At 49.4% G+C, this 13,085-nt stretch overlaps 5 protein-coding genes across 5 annotated transcripts; 2 read left to right on the forward strand and 3 right to left on the reverse strand.

The window, feature by feature from the left end:
• Positions 1–390: 390 nt before the first annotated feature.
• Positions 391–2,128, reverse strand: F4807DRAFT_453528 (phospholipase D/nuclease; the record flags this gene model as incomplete). Its single annotated transcript, XM_048000469.1, has 2 exons — positions 391–645; positions 749–2,128. The coding sequence occupies 2 exons, from the start codon at positions 2,126–2,128 to the stop codon at positions 391–393; spliced, it is 1,635 nt and encodes a 544-aa protein (XP_047850875.1).
• A 585-nt stretch (positions 2,129–2,713) lies between these two features.
• On the reverse strand, positions 2,714–4,641 carry F4807DRAFT_237151 (putative glucooligosaccharide oxidase). The gene is made up of 3 exons (XM_047994235.1): positions 3,963–4,641; positions 3,381–3,915; positions 2,714–3,332 (listed from the first exon to the last, which is right to left on the reverse strand). The coding sequence occupies exons 1-3, from the start codon at positions 4,430–4,432 to the stop codon at positions 2,853–2,855; spliced, it is 1,485 nt and encodes a 494-aa protein (XP_047850876.1). The 5' UTR covers positions 4,433–4,641; the 3' UTR covers positions 2,714–2,852.
• A 1,332-nt stretch (positions 4,642–5,973) lies between these two features.
• Positions 5,974–7,659, forward strand: F4807DRAFT_237115 (putative isomerase YbhE). Its single transcript, XM_047994234.1, has 2 exons — positions 5,974–6,513; positions 6,590–7,659. The coding sequence occupies exons 1-2, from the start codon at positions 6,128–6,130 to the stop codon at positions 7,392–7,394; spliced, it is 1,191 nt and encodes a 396-aa protein (XP_047850877.1). The 5' UTR covers positions 5,974–6,127; the 3' UTR covers positions 7,395–7,659.
• Positions 7,660–7,924: 265 nt separating this feature from the next.
• On the reverse strand, positions 7,925–10,523 carry F4807DRAFT_453531 (NAD(P)-binding protein; the record flags this gene model as incomplete). The annotated part of the gene is made up of 4 exons (XM_048000470.1): positions 7,925–8,721; positions 8,774–8,862; positions 9,687–9,874; positions 9,930–10,523. The coding sequence occupies 4 exons, from the start codon at positions 10,521–10,523 to the stop codon at positions 7,925–7,927; spliced, it is 1,668 nt and encodes a 555-aa protein (XP_047850878.1).
• A 307-nt stretch (positions 10,524–10,830) lies between these two features.
• On the forward strand, positions 10,831–13,028 carry F4807DRAFT_237195 (general substrate transporter). Its single transcript, XM_047994236.1, has 4 exons — positions 10,831–11,197; positions 11,245–12,199; positions 12,255–12,610; positions 12,665–13,028. The coding sequence occupies exons 1-4, from the start codon at positions 11,057–11,059 to the stop codon at positions 12,818–12,820; spliced, it is 1,608 nt and encodes a 535-aa protein (XP_047850879.1). The 5' UTR covers positions 10,831–11,056; the 3' UTR covers positions 12,821–13,028.
• Positions 13,029–13,085: the final 57 nt, after the last annotated feature.

A 13,085-nucleotide genomic window follows, 5' to 3' on the forward strand; every position in this document is an offset into this window, starting at 1 on the left:
CGCATGCATACGACTCAGACAAAAGCGGCTTTCCTACATACGCTCAGTGACTTTCGGTCAGCTCAATGCAACCTCGGGCGATACCCGACATCCATACTCTATTTCGTTATTCTTATCCGATGGTAATCATAGCGTAAGAATTTTAAAAACGCAAGGCTGGACGGTTCATGTTGTGTTTATTTCTCTTAACCGAGGTATTCAGGGCTAATCTTCGTCCAATTGTACCCGACTTTCCATATGTGGATTGAGATGTGGGCTGAGCCGCTCATTTGGCCTACCCGCGCTAAAGACGCCTAGTTTTAATCGTTCCCCAGACTAACAGGCTTGACAGGCTCGTTGAGGAATCGTTCAAAAGGCATCCTGGATGCTATGAGCATGGAGAATCCTGGTCTAGTTAATCTGTGAAGAACTCGGCGCTCCATCTTCAGCATGATTCCTCGTCCCACCGTCATCTTTACGGCCTTGGCTGGTAATCTCTTCTTGACTTAACTGTCGTTCCAATTGATCGTCCATCGCAGACGAGAAAACCGACTCCCTTCTACCCGAGAGGACACTTCCAACAGCTTCACCGATCGTAGAGGCGATGTCCCTTGAATGGAACAAAATCCCTAATTCTTGACTCGTAAACCAACTTGCGCGATCCATCTACAACACTTCGGATTAGTATTTTCGAAGAGGAAATATGCAGATTGCTGACGAGATCAAAAGGATTATTGCAAAGAGGCCTTGGAAAATAGAAATCACTCACGTTTCCAGATCCAAGCACAACATATTCGCCATCTACGAGAGTGAGCTTAAGGTGCGATTGCACTGGTTCTTCGGCCGTCCCATCCACTTTGCACTCAGCTTGGCTTTCGGCGTCTGGACAATAATAATCGATATTTAAAAATCCAAGTCGAGGTCGTTGCGCTTCGAGGTCGGGACCGCAGCTGGCCTTTGATCTGGATTGGTCTGCTTCGAGCTTTTTATATCTCCGAATTAAAGATTGGAGGCAGAGAGAAGTCGTAGTACCAGCTGTGACAAGTTGTTCCAAAAGCATCAACCTTTTGCTAGTCACTATGGCAACGTTGACACCCCGCTTCAAAGCTTCGAGGAGTTTATCAATCACCGCCCAGGAGGTTAGGTTTGGTGTCTGCATGTAGATGAAATGCTCTGCCAAGTCTAGCAATCGCAATATTGCTTGATTGAGAGGTGTCGATGGTGGCGGCGGGGAGTTGCGCCACGGAATAAAATCGAATCTGGGATTCCGGTGATGAGAGGACGGCAACAACATGGTCTGTGTCTCGCGTCCCCGAAAAAAAGCATTGAAATGATTGACGGAACTTGGTACTGCGGATACATCAAGTTCGTCCAAATTAAGAGGGTTGGCAGATCCATCGTCCGGAATATCCCTAGTCGTGAGTTGTTTGAGTTGTCCATCCCAAACATGTCGGTAGAACTTGACCAAGCCAGCCACAGCGTCTCCGGTTATTTCAACGCACCCTTCGAGCCATGCTTCCCAACTCACATTGCAACTAGGAAGCCAAGCTCTCTCACGATCGACGATGAGAAATTTCGGGTGCATTACGCTGAAAGGCAGAAAGAACAAGCTCTTCACACGTAAATCGATGAGACCGGCTTCTAGGGTTTCTTTATTGGGCAGGCCAAGTTGCTTCGACCATGCTGATGGTGGGTATATGTACCCATCCTTAGACGTGGTATGAAACAGCTTCTGGAGAATAGACCTCGACGAAAAGCAGATACGTATTCTCAGAGGCGATAAAGTTTCGCCGTCTGAGCTAGACGTAAGGATGTGTTCACGACGAGCTTCGGCAAGCTTTTCTAAAGCCTCTTTCAATGCAGAAAGGGTTGACGATGGCGCCCAGAAGCAAGTGACTAGAATGATCTCATATTTGGCTTGGAGCATTGCGGGTATTAACGACTGCGTATAGAGGGATGCGCCCGTACCAAGTTGAAAGGAGCGGACTTGACAAGAGCTCACTAAAGACCCCGGATCACGAACATGGTAATCCGGAAATTCGTCGCAGGAAGCCGCGGCGTTTTCTATAAGGGAATCTCTCCAGGTATCCCTGAATCTATGAAAAGAGTTATATGTGATATAAGGGTTTCTGGGCTCTGTCGAGCTCATGGAGTCCATCGAGTGAATGCTGGCCGGGGGGATAAATTCTAGTATTAATGAATATCGTATCACGCGAATTAAGTAGTTGTTCTGTGGATAGAATGGGTAGGTAAAGACTGATTAGTTGATTAGTAAGGTATTTATAATAAAACAGTAAGGAATGAGGCTTTAGGTAGCCCGAATATTGTTGTCCATGTCTGGGACTTTAGGACTTTAAGAAGACGTCCTTGTTGTTAATGGGTTTGCTCTATGGAGAATCATACCGCGATGAGATCCGGAGGCCTTCAGGGGCCTTGCGGTGAACAATTACTGAGAAATGAGCCACCACTAAGCCACGTGTCATGTGACAACTGCCCCTCTTGAATTAAGGTTACCACCCCACTTACCTGGTATGTTACAATAGTGGAGGAAGTAGTGGGACGCTGAGCTGGAAATGTCCCGAGTCGATGACTCCATTTTAATTCCTAACTTATCTTCACTTCTTCATCTTCAATTCCTTAATCAACCATTTCGCGGCGAACTTGAATATCCATATCCTTCTTCTACTTTTTCTATTACCCGTCTATACTGCCTAAATGCATAGGTAGCTATGACTTAATCAATCCACAAAGCTTGAACGACAACAGGATGTCCTCAAAGCTACATATCTTAAACAATAAAACATTTGTCTCTTCGGATGGTATCTTCCATTATGTACACGCGAATCTCCACTCTTACACTCGACATATCCACGCTACGCAAGCTCGGGGTTCTGCGCCGGACTAAGCGACACCGGGTAGTAGAATAGTTCGTGGGGATCAAGGTCTGCCTTAAGTTGCTGTAACTTCACCAGGTTATTTCCCCAGTACATCTGCTGTGCCCTCGTTCGGTTCAAGTTCGTGTCCGGGTAGTTGAAGTACATTCCCCAGTCGGATGTCGTCAGCGGAGTTGTTGTGGCCGATGCCCAATCGTCGACAAATTTGAAACCGTCTTCCGGAGCATCACTTGTCGTGATGTAGAACTGGAGGATATACAGCTTGTCGCGGTGCGCGTAAGACGTCAGCTTCGAGTCAGCTTTCCAGACCGCCGAATTCTTGCCTCCGTGGATATCCAGCTGAATATACCAATGCGCTGTCTCGTTCTTGGCCACATTGAACCAATAGTCGGTAAATCCCTTTGCCGAAGTCCCATTTAGACCTTTAAGTTCTAAACTCTTACCGTAGAAATTCTCTTGCTGCGACAAAGTCAGTTCCGGATCATCGTATGAGGTATGTTTACTTACCACTTGCGTGTAGGGATAGGTCTGATTCAATTTCATAGTAGCGAAATGCTCAAGACCCTTGAGCCAAGTGACTGTCTGGGCAGCCGCCAACGAACCTCCAGTCTTATTCAATAGTGGCTCGAGCGCAGCTTCAAGGTCGGTCTTGTTGCCATGGTAGGAACCCTCCAGCTGGGTAAATTGGCGTGTGGCATAAAGACGCATGTTCAGCTCTGCTGGCTGAGTATTCCTGGCGAAGTCTTCCAACGCTTCCAATCCAGCAACGGACGTGTTCTGCTTCCACGGCAGATTAACTACGAACCATGTGACATTTGCGGGAGGCTCAAATGTGTTGAGCTCGTAACTCGTAACGACGCCAAAATTTGACCCTGCGCCGAGCAAACCCCAATAGACGTCCTTATTCTCGGTTTCCGAAGCATGGATAAGTGATCCGTTCGCTAACACGACGTTCATTCCGGATACCCAGTCCAGTGCCAGCCCCCGCGTGTGGGAACTCATGCCAAACCCCCCATGCAGGACGTGACCAGAGATACCGACACTAGTCTGTTAGCCTTGATTTTCGCCCACGGCATTGATTTGACTCACCCGGGACAAGTTCCATGAGATATAGCGCGGTTTCCTTGGGCGAATAGCTCTGATGCTAGGTGACCAAGTCTAGTTCCGGCATCCACAGTTGCGATGTTCGTCTCCGTATCCAATTTAACGGAATTCATGCGGTCAAGCTCAATGATGAGATGGCCGTCCTCTCCACCAAGACCTAAAGACGCATAGCTGTGTCCTCCGCCCTTCGCAGTAACTTTGTAGCCCAACTTGGACCCGCATGCCACGGCGCTCTGTATCTGATCTAATGTAGTTGGTACAGCAATGGCCGCCGGTTGAAATGGCAGGCGCTTGTTAAAAGGTGTGATGTCACGGTTGTAGTCATCAGAACCGACTTCGTCCACAGCAGTTTGACTGCCAGAAAGGCAGTCCTCCAAGGCAGCGCGCCTGTTAAGGAGAGCGCCTTGGGCGAGGCTACCCATCAACCCAAGAAAATAAAAGACTGTTGAATGCATCTTGTCGGCGTCCCTGAGGATAAATGATGCTCGTAGCCAAGATCCCACAAAGATGTTCTATGGCGTCTTAGTTATCTGGATCACCAGCTTCTTTCAGAGATTATTATATCCTCTACTCGGCCAGTTCCGTCTAGAAAGATCGGGGATCCTCGAATGACCTGTCGAACGACTTCACGACTATATCACTGGCTGCTGTTTAAGCTTAACTTATAGCGGACGTACAGTTGAGGACGATATAGGGATAAATGACCCGATATTTTAATTTCGAGCACCTGTGGCTATTCAATTTGGGAATTCCAAGCTCCCCACGACGGATGTTCCCGTTGATTGACCGAGAAAATATCTGATGCATCTTACAGAACCACGGAGGCGTAAGAATTTTGGCCCGCGCGAGGCTCGCTCTCCCAGCGCCAGTGGGAATGGGGCCGATTTTCTCGGAATCTCGCAATCTAACTTGTTTGGATTACGATATCATATACAGCCTATATAAGAGGGCGCCGTTCATAATAGTTTATGTGGCACCTAATCAGGCGCAGCAACTAATGATATCACTTAGATGCAAGCATCTCCACACAGTTAGGTACGAGTCGAACCACCGCTTGGTGTTAACAATCATATCACATAGACATACACTATTCATTCTTCGGGATCATTGAGCTGCGGCAACGCTCTTCTTAGACGCACCTAAAACAAGCGCGCTCAAGTACCGGATTGGTGATTGAAGCTCGGCATGTCGGGTATGAAGAGGAGGCATACAGCTATGCTTTACTAGATTGGTGTCCCATAAGGCTAGATCAACCTTATGATCACACGGAAGATGATGAGCCATTTTGGCAAGGCTCTGGATAGCAGACGGGCCAAAAGATGTTAATTGCCGGCGTCTAGCTTGATAGAGATACAGACGTGGTTGTCAAAAAGCGACCTGCGATAGACCCATCGTATCGCATATCAAACATCTGGAAAATTTATAGGTCACGCGCCAACTATGTCCAAGTTGGGGTGCATAATCTTCCGCCGAGATGTAGCCTTTTTTAAGCGCCGACTGCATATTGCAAGCTCGCAATCAAAAATAGAAGGCTGTAATTAGAGACACGTTATTTCTCCATGTGCTGTCTGTCCATCAGGACGCAGGACCGTTCCTCCGGGATCGTCGTAGAGAGTGTGGGGGACGTCTGGGGTACCGTAACATCGAACGAAGTACAAAGAGCCGTCCAGCCAACGAAATCTCATACTCAATATCTTCGATATAGGTAGGGTAGACTGGGTAGACAACTCAGACGCGACAGACGCGGTCCCAAGCCAATTAGCCTTAACAGCCCCTGCCGAGCGCAATTCCTCCCGTCCGGAGCGTCGCACAATCGGGATGATCTTCCGAGATGTTGCCATTTCCGCTCGCGGAGCCAAAGAGGCATTCTGTTTTGCTTAGCAGCAATATGTTTGCAACAACGTTCCCCGGGCTCGCTAATCACGACATCGCTTTTGAGGCTGTAAGCTTGGAAGGTTACACCCATCTGTTGTAGTTCAGTCCTAACGCCCCGATCCTCACTATGGGAAACGATCACCTCAAAGGTGAACATGTTCGCATCGTCTTCGAAAGGTCCAATCTTTAATTTGCATCCCTTACTTTTGTTCAAACTACTCTCGCTCAACCCGCCGCTTCGGTACGCTGTGTAAGGTAGGCATACCTAGTCTGCCATGGCATCCTTCAAGACGTTGATCCTAGGAACGCTCGGCCTTGTACCGGAAGTGCTCGGAGCCAATCTTCTTGCATCGCACTACACCGGCAAGATCTTCTCCCTTTCCTACACGGGTGGCGGTAGCAATGCTACATTAGTCAACAAGTCGTCAATTGGAGGATGTGGAACTCTTCCTGCTTGGCTACATGTGGACTCGAACGCGACGACCGTGTACTGCGTTGACGAAGATTGGAATGGGAGTGGCTTGCTCTCGTCCTATTCTGTAGAGTCGGATGGCAGCTTAAAGCAGACTGGACGAGCTATCACCGCCGGTGCCAGTGTTCATGGTTCGCCCTACGGCAGTGGTACCGAGGATGGCTATGGCTTCATTGCTACAGTCCAATAGTATGTGGTGATTGCCTGTCTAATCTCTGTCTTCAATCATGGGAAAGTAGGTACAGAATACTAATATTCATGATAGCGATCCATCAACCTTGTCGACCTATAAGCTTCCTCTAAGCAATGCGTCAACTCTCGCTCAGAAGCTACAGTTCAACATGTCCGAACCCGGCCCCAACTCCCGACAAAACGCCCCTCACCCGCACGCCGCGCAGCTTGACCCAACTGGACGATTCCTAATCGTGCCGGACCTAGGCGCGGACTTTATCCGCATTTTCAGCATCGACGCCGAGACGGGCAATCTCACGGCATGCGAACCGGGAAAAGCCGACCCAGGCGACGGGCCGCGCCACGGCGCCTGGTGGGCTCCTGAGGCCGGGTCCACCCTCGGCCAGCGACTCTACACTGTGAACGAGCTAGGCAATTCGGTCTCGGCCTGGACCGCAACCTATCCGGACGAGGGGTGTCTGACCCTCACGAAGACGCAGACGCTGTCCACCTACGCCGAGGGCAGCAGCAGCGCGCCCAACGGGTCCAAGGCCGCCGAGGTCCACGTCGCCGGCAACTTCCTGTACGCGGCGAACCGCGCGGACGAGACGTTCGGCCCGCAGAACGATTCCATGGCTACGTACAGCATCGACCCTAGCTCGGGCGACATCAAGTGGGTCGAGGCCACGCCCGCGCACGCCTGGTTCCCTCGCACGTTCTCGATCAACAAGGCGGGTACCCTGGTCGCTGTCGGCGGCCAGACGAGCAGTAATGTGGCTATTATCGCGAGAGACCCCGAGACCGGAAAGTTGGGCGACCTCTTGACGAATTTGGCGATTGCGACGCCGGGGACGCCGCAGCAGGAGGATGGGCTGAGTGCTGTGGTGTGGCTTGATTAGGTACCGAAGGTAGGTTGGCTTAATTACCTAGGAGGGGTAGATAAAATGGTGTCGTTTTGATGTTGTTAGTAAGGAGAGGAGGCTGATGACTTAGTAGCGCGGTATGTTTCACGTATATAGGTTTTAAGGATTGTATATATTCTAGATTTAAAATATTTTATTGGTCATACGGAGACCTACCTAGTAGGTTTTCAAGGTTGCTTTGAGCGACATTATGCGTGTTGCAAAGCACAGGGGTATTGGCTGTTTCGTATCGATTGTTCATTTTCTTCGGAAACTCAATGATGTTTACCCTAAGCGAAGAGAATAACTGAAAATAGGGTCTAGAGGAGACCTCGGTTCTGACACCAGGGAAGCTGGAGCTGCCCCTGAATTGAGAAATGCGACTAGCCGAGGCAGTTGGAGGTCATGGGGTAAGATGATGCGCAAACATATTGCCCGCCTAATTATTTCTACCAGACGAAAGACAATCCTCTCCGAGTTAATTCATGCGATTTTGGACAGTTAAGTAATTCAATCAGGAGTAGAGCCTAAAACCCGAATGCTAGGCCCCCATTGGCGCTGATTAAACTACCCGTACACCAACCAGACTCCGGGCTACAGAGCATGCCGACCAGCCCGGCAATCTCGTAATCATAGGCGGCGCGGCCACCAAAACGTTGCCCAATTTCTCGTACCTCGGGGGTATCACTTGGCCGTACGGGCGCTAGTGGCGTGAGCGGGTTCCATGCCGCCAGAGATTGTTTCGTCTCTTCCGACGCCGACAAGTACATGTCCGTCATCACCGGCCCCGGATTTATACTGTTGACTGTGGCGCGCTCCGCAAGCTCACGACTCCAGACGCGAGCCATAGATTCCATTGCCGCCTTGGTGCCGGAGTACAAGGATGTATGCAGAGTGCCCACCTTGGGGTTGATGCTGGACATCATGATGATTCGGCCGGACCTATCTGTCGGCAGGTACGGCATACACGCCGTCGTCAAGAGTATCGGTCCGAGCACGTTGACGGCGTAGATATGCTGGAACTCCTCCTCGACAACGTTCTGCAGCGGGCCTAAGTATAAGATCCCGGCGTTGTGGACTAGGATGTCGATCTGCAGCTTCCCGGTTGCGGGGTTCGCGAAATAGGCTTTGGCCGCCTCGACCAGAGTGGCGCACTCATCTCTTTGTGAGATGTCGGCGCGGACTCCCACCGCCTTCACGCCGTGGTTGTTCTCTAACTCGGCGGATAGCTTGGACGCCGCCTCGTCAGAGGTTTTTGTGGCGTGGTTTACGACGATGTTGCATCCTTTGCTGGCGAGATTGCGCACGATCGCGGCACCGATACCTACATACACCTTGTTAAAAGACGGCCTCCGAATTGAGTCAGTGTGACATACCTCTGGCAGAACCAGTCACAATCGCCAGCTTGCCCTCGAGAATCCGCGGGACAAGAGGTCTGGGTGAAGTTGCTTGAGGGCAGCTCATCCTATGGAAGATAGTCGATAAACCGTAGAACGACCTTGGGATTTCTCCGTCATATGTTTCACACAAGACGCCTCTTCTACCTATGTAGCTGTTTGGATAGAGATATACAAGTTACTTACCCAGAGTTTCATGTGTCTATGTTACACCGCATGACTGAATCTCGCATACCAACTCGGGCTCTAAGATGTGATCCACGGTCCGATCCCTGATATATATGTCGGTGCGGCGAGCTTGCGCAGATGGTAACACGAATACGTCCCTATCACATGTGATTGAAACAATGGGCAGTCTCCAGAATGCATGCACGGCACGATTGTCGATATGATAGATCATCTCGTAACCGAGCTGCGGGGAATCCGATTAGGTGGATTGAAGACACCTTCGTTCATACCTAGGTAGGTACCGTACCTAATATTTCCTACCAATTGAAGATATTGCTTTTTCAGCTACTTCGACAGCATTATGACAATAAGGTTCTATTTTTTACAAGGTAGCCTTAGGAAGTTTTTCCGCATGTTCCGTCCTAAGATCTACGAATCCCCGGAAAAGGGGTAAAAAGGGAGAGATCACGTGATACTTAATTTTCATACGAAACGGTGCTAAAGGATATGAGTTGTATTCGTTGCACTGTACATGAACAATACGATTTACGCGATATTACGCTGGGCCAGTCATTCATTCTGGATGCATACGTCAAAGTGGCGGAGAAATATCTCACCATCTTTTCAGGAGTACCTAATGATTTCCATCATACCTATAACCTGTCACTTATAAATTGAGCAGTCTGGCGATCCCTACCCGCACGGTCGTCCCCCCTAAGCTTACATAGCTAGAAAGCCGCCGTCGATAGGCAAGCAAATCCCCGTCACAAATGAAGAGGCGTCGGAGCACAACCAGAGGGACCCCTGCGCAACTTCGTGCGGCATCCCAAACCTGTTTAAGAGGGTAGCGCTGCGAGTGAACGCCTCTTCTGTCGTACCTATCGTCGCTAATGCAGCAGCGGACATTTCGGACTATGTTCCCACGGTTAGCATCCGGGAATTCGAAGCCGAGCAGGGAACTTCTCACGTAGATTGCTCCCGGCGCAATGGCGTTGATCCTGATACCATGAGGACCGCCCTCCGTGGCTGCATGCTTGGTGAGCCCAATTAACGCGTGTTTAGAGGCCGTGTACGCCGGCATGTTGGGCTGAGACCTGAAGCCATTGATGGAAGTAATATTGACGATTGTTCCTTTCCCACCCTGCTTGATCATCTGCTGCATCTCGTACTTGCAGCAGAGCGCCGTGCCCGTCAGATTGACACTGGTGAGCTTATTCCAATAATCCTCGTCGAAGTCGGTGAGGGGCGTTCTATCGGGGGTCATGGCTGCGTTGTTGACCGCGGCGTCGAGTCTGCCGAAGTGTGCTACGGTCTTCTCGATGAGATTTTGCACTTCTGCAGACTTGGATATGTCAGTCTGGACGAAGATAACGTCACCGAGCTTTGACAATTCCGCCGCGACAGCTTCCCCCTCCTTTTTGATGTCGCAGACCACAACTTTAGCGCCGGCTTTGAGGAAGACCTCTGCGGTGGCTTTCCCCATACCTTGTGCTGCGCCAGATACGATTGCGACTTTGCCCTTCAGGACGGGGAAGATCTCGGCTTCTGCAACGCGAGACATGATGGAATCGTAACTTTCAAAAGCAATAGAGTATTGAGGGTAGCATATAAGTTGCTTAATTGACTAGAAGGCTACGTTTGTGAGAGATTAAAGATCAGGTAGGTACCTATGTTATATAAGATGCCGACAAGCATGACAAGATGTCACTGTCACAAATACTGCATAGATGGGGGGGTTCCCTACTTGAGAATTGACTGCAGATCGATGTAACCTACCCACATTTAGATCATTAGCCTCTCATGTCAGCGCATGAACTTGATCCTTCATGGAAAGATATTAAGCAACAATATCCGAGACAGAATCTATTGCCTGTCACACATATTGAAAATCAGACTAGTCGGATGGTTGCGTATTGTAGTTTTAGGGACAATTCGAAGTGAGGCGATGGCATTTCAGGTGAGTAGATGGTGGTTATATTAACAGGCACAAGGAACTGTGCTTGGTCTAGACATTTTCCATCATATTTCGATGTTCCATTTGTGTTACCAACTTCTTGTAGCACTATCGTTTAAATATTCCTCTAGATAGGTAACATGTTGCCTATGGACCAACTTGCGAAATCGAAGGGGCCGCAAGACGGCCCTTCTTCTACCCACATAGAGAATAACGAAGTCGGCAATAACAGAGATGATATCCAGGCCCATAGAGGGGGCACCGGAAAGCGGGCGATCCAGGTAATACTGATATAATAACTCACATGAGGACATTCTCACCCTGATAGGTCTGCGCCACGGCTGCTTTTGGTGGATTCCTCTATGGCTTCGCGGTGAACTCTATGAGCGGAACCTTAGCGCAAACCAGCTTCATACAGTTATTCCTAACGCCCGCAAACACACCAGCTATCACGGACGGGCTACTAGGTTGTTTCATGGGCGGTGCTTTCCTTGGGGCTATTATCCAGGCTCCCACTTCGAATAGATGGGGGCGTCGCAGCGCAAACCTCGTGGCTGCCTTTATTACGATCGTGTCCGGGGTCTTGCAATCTGCATCCTATCATATCGAGATGCTCCTCGTCGGTCGTGTTATATGCGGCATTGGTGGCGGAATGATGATAGCTAACAGCCCAGTCTACATGAGCGAGGTCGCTCCGCCTCACACTCGCGGCCTACTTGTGGGGTTCCACGGGGTTGGAATTGGTACTGCTTATGCCGTCTGCTCGCTATTCGGCCTGATATTCAGCTTCGTCCAGAACCCAGTCCAGTGGCGTCTAGTATATATCGTTCAAACCGCTTTAGCGGTCGGGTTTGCCTGCTCAATTCTCTATCTACCGGAGTCTCCGCGATGGCTTATGGAGAATGGCAAAGAGGAACAGGCAATTGCCGAGCTCAGAAAGTTACATAGAACGAAATCCGATCCGAATGGCTCTCTCGTTCGCGCAGAAGCAATACAGATCAAAGCTCAGGTTGAAGCGGAGAATCGCTTGCCTAAGGGGTACATGTCCATCCTGAAAACACCACCCCTTCGTAAACGAGCATTATGCTCTATCCTATTATGGACGATGGGACAAGGTACCGGAATTACCGCTGTCGCTAGTCTATTCCCTGTTCTGATGGGCGGACTTGGATTCGGCAATACTCTTCAGCTCGGCTTGGGCTGTGCATGGACAGGCTCCGTGATCCTCGGGTGCGTATTGAACGTGTTGATCATAGACAGGATAGGCCGCGTTAAGCTTCTTGGTGAGCTTCTCTCGTCGCTGCTATCGTGTTGTTCTGACTAACTGTGTCACTTAAGTAATTGGAGGAGTAATTAATTCTATAATGCTTTCTGTCATGGCGGCACTCATGAAATATTACCAAAACACCACATACAAACCCGGGATCAACGCCCTTATCGCCTTATACTTCATCTTCGGGTTATCGTTCACGTCAACGATCGATTGTGCCTCATATGCCTACGGTTCAGAAATATGGCCCACGCACCTAAGGAGCGAAGGCTCTACCCTAGTTTTCGCGTCCTTCTTCGCCAATGCCCTTGCGTATAGTGCTCCAATCAGCCAGGCTCTGGATAATATTGGTTGGAAATACTACCTCGTCTTTATCTCGGTGACTATGGTGTCCACAGTGATTATCGCGGTTTATTTCCCAGAGGTAACGTACCAATATATCCATATTTTTAATCAGTAGCATTGATGTTCTATGCAGACTAAAAATCTCACGCTCGAAGAAATTTCCTCAAAGTTCGGCGATGAAGTAGCTGTCAATTTCGAGGATGCCATTGCGGCTGAACTCCAGGCAAGATCCAGTGACGGAAAGGCGACAGGGTCATCTATACATTCAGGGGAAAGAGGTCCACGTTAGACTCGGATATGCAGAGTTGATTACTTATAATAGACTAGGTATTAAATCGAGATCTTCCTGCGAGATCTTGCCATTCAAGGGCAGGGGACATATCCGATTCGTTAGTTTTATTAGGAAGGTACCTAAGTATTAACTGTTTGTTTCTACGGGCGTATACATACCCCATGTCAGGTATTAACAGACTTTATATAAGGCTGGATAAACGAGATTTGATATATCATGTTGTACTAGCCAATATGTCTGTCGATTTTTTTTTTTCTTCCAG

The sequence above is a fragment of the Annulohypoxylon truncatum genome (assembly GCF_022578515.1).
Source record: "Annulohypoxylon truncatum strain CBS 140777 unplaced genomic scaffold F4807scaffold_35, whole genome shotgun sequence".
NCBI classification, from domain to species: domain Eukaryota; kingdom Fungi; phylum Ascomycota; class Sordariomycetes; order Xylariales; family Hypoxylaceae; genus Annulohypoxylon; species Annulohypoxylon truncatum.

Coding starts and splice junctions, on each gene's coding strand:
- F4807DRAFT_237195 (XM_047994236.1), top strand. CDS start 11,057: ATGTTGCCTATGGACCAACTTGCGAAATCGAAGGGGCCGCAAGACGGC. Junction 11,198..11,244: donor CCGGAAAGCGGGCGATCCAG/GTAATACTGATA, acceptor TCACCCTGATAG/GTCTGCGCCACGGCTGCTTT. Junction 12,611..12,664: donor TCGCGGTTTATTTCCCAGAG/GTAACGTACCAA, acceptor TGTTCTATGCAG/ACTAAAAATCTCACGCTCGA.
- F4807DRAFT_237115 (XM_047994234.1), top strand. CDS start 6,128: ATGGCATCCTTCAAGACGTTGATCCTAGGAACGCTCGGCCTTGTACCG. Junction 6,514..6,589: donor TTCATTGCTACAGTCCAATA/GTATGTGGTGAT, acceptor TATTCATGATAG/CGATCCATCAACCTTGTCGA.
- F4807DRAFT_237151 (XM_047994235.1), bottom strand. CDS start 4,432: ATGCATTCAACAGTCTTTTATTTTCTTGGGTTGATGGGTAGCCTCGCC. Junction 3,916..3,962: donor TCTCATGGAACTTGTCCCGG/GTGAGTCAAATC, acceptor CTAACAGACTAG/TGTCGGTATCTCTGGTCACG. Junction 3,333..3,380: donor CCTATCCCTACACGCAAGTG/GTAAGTAAACAT, acceptor ACTTTGTCGCAG/CAAGAGAATTTCTACGGTAA.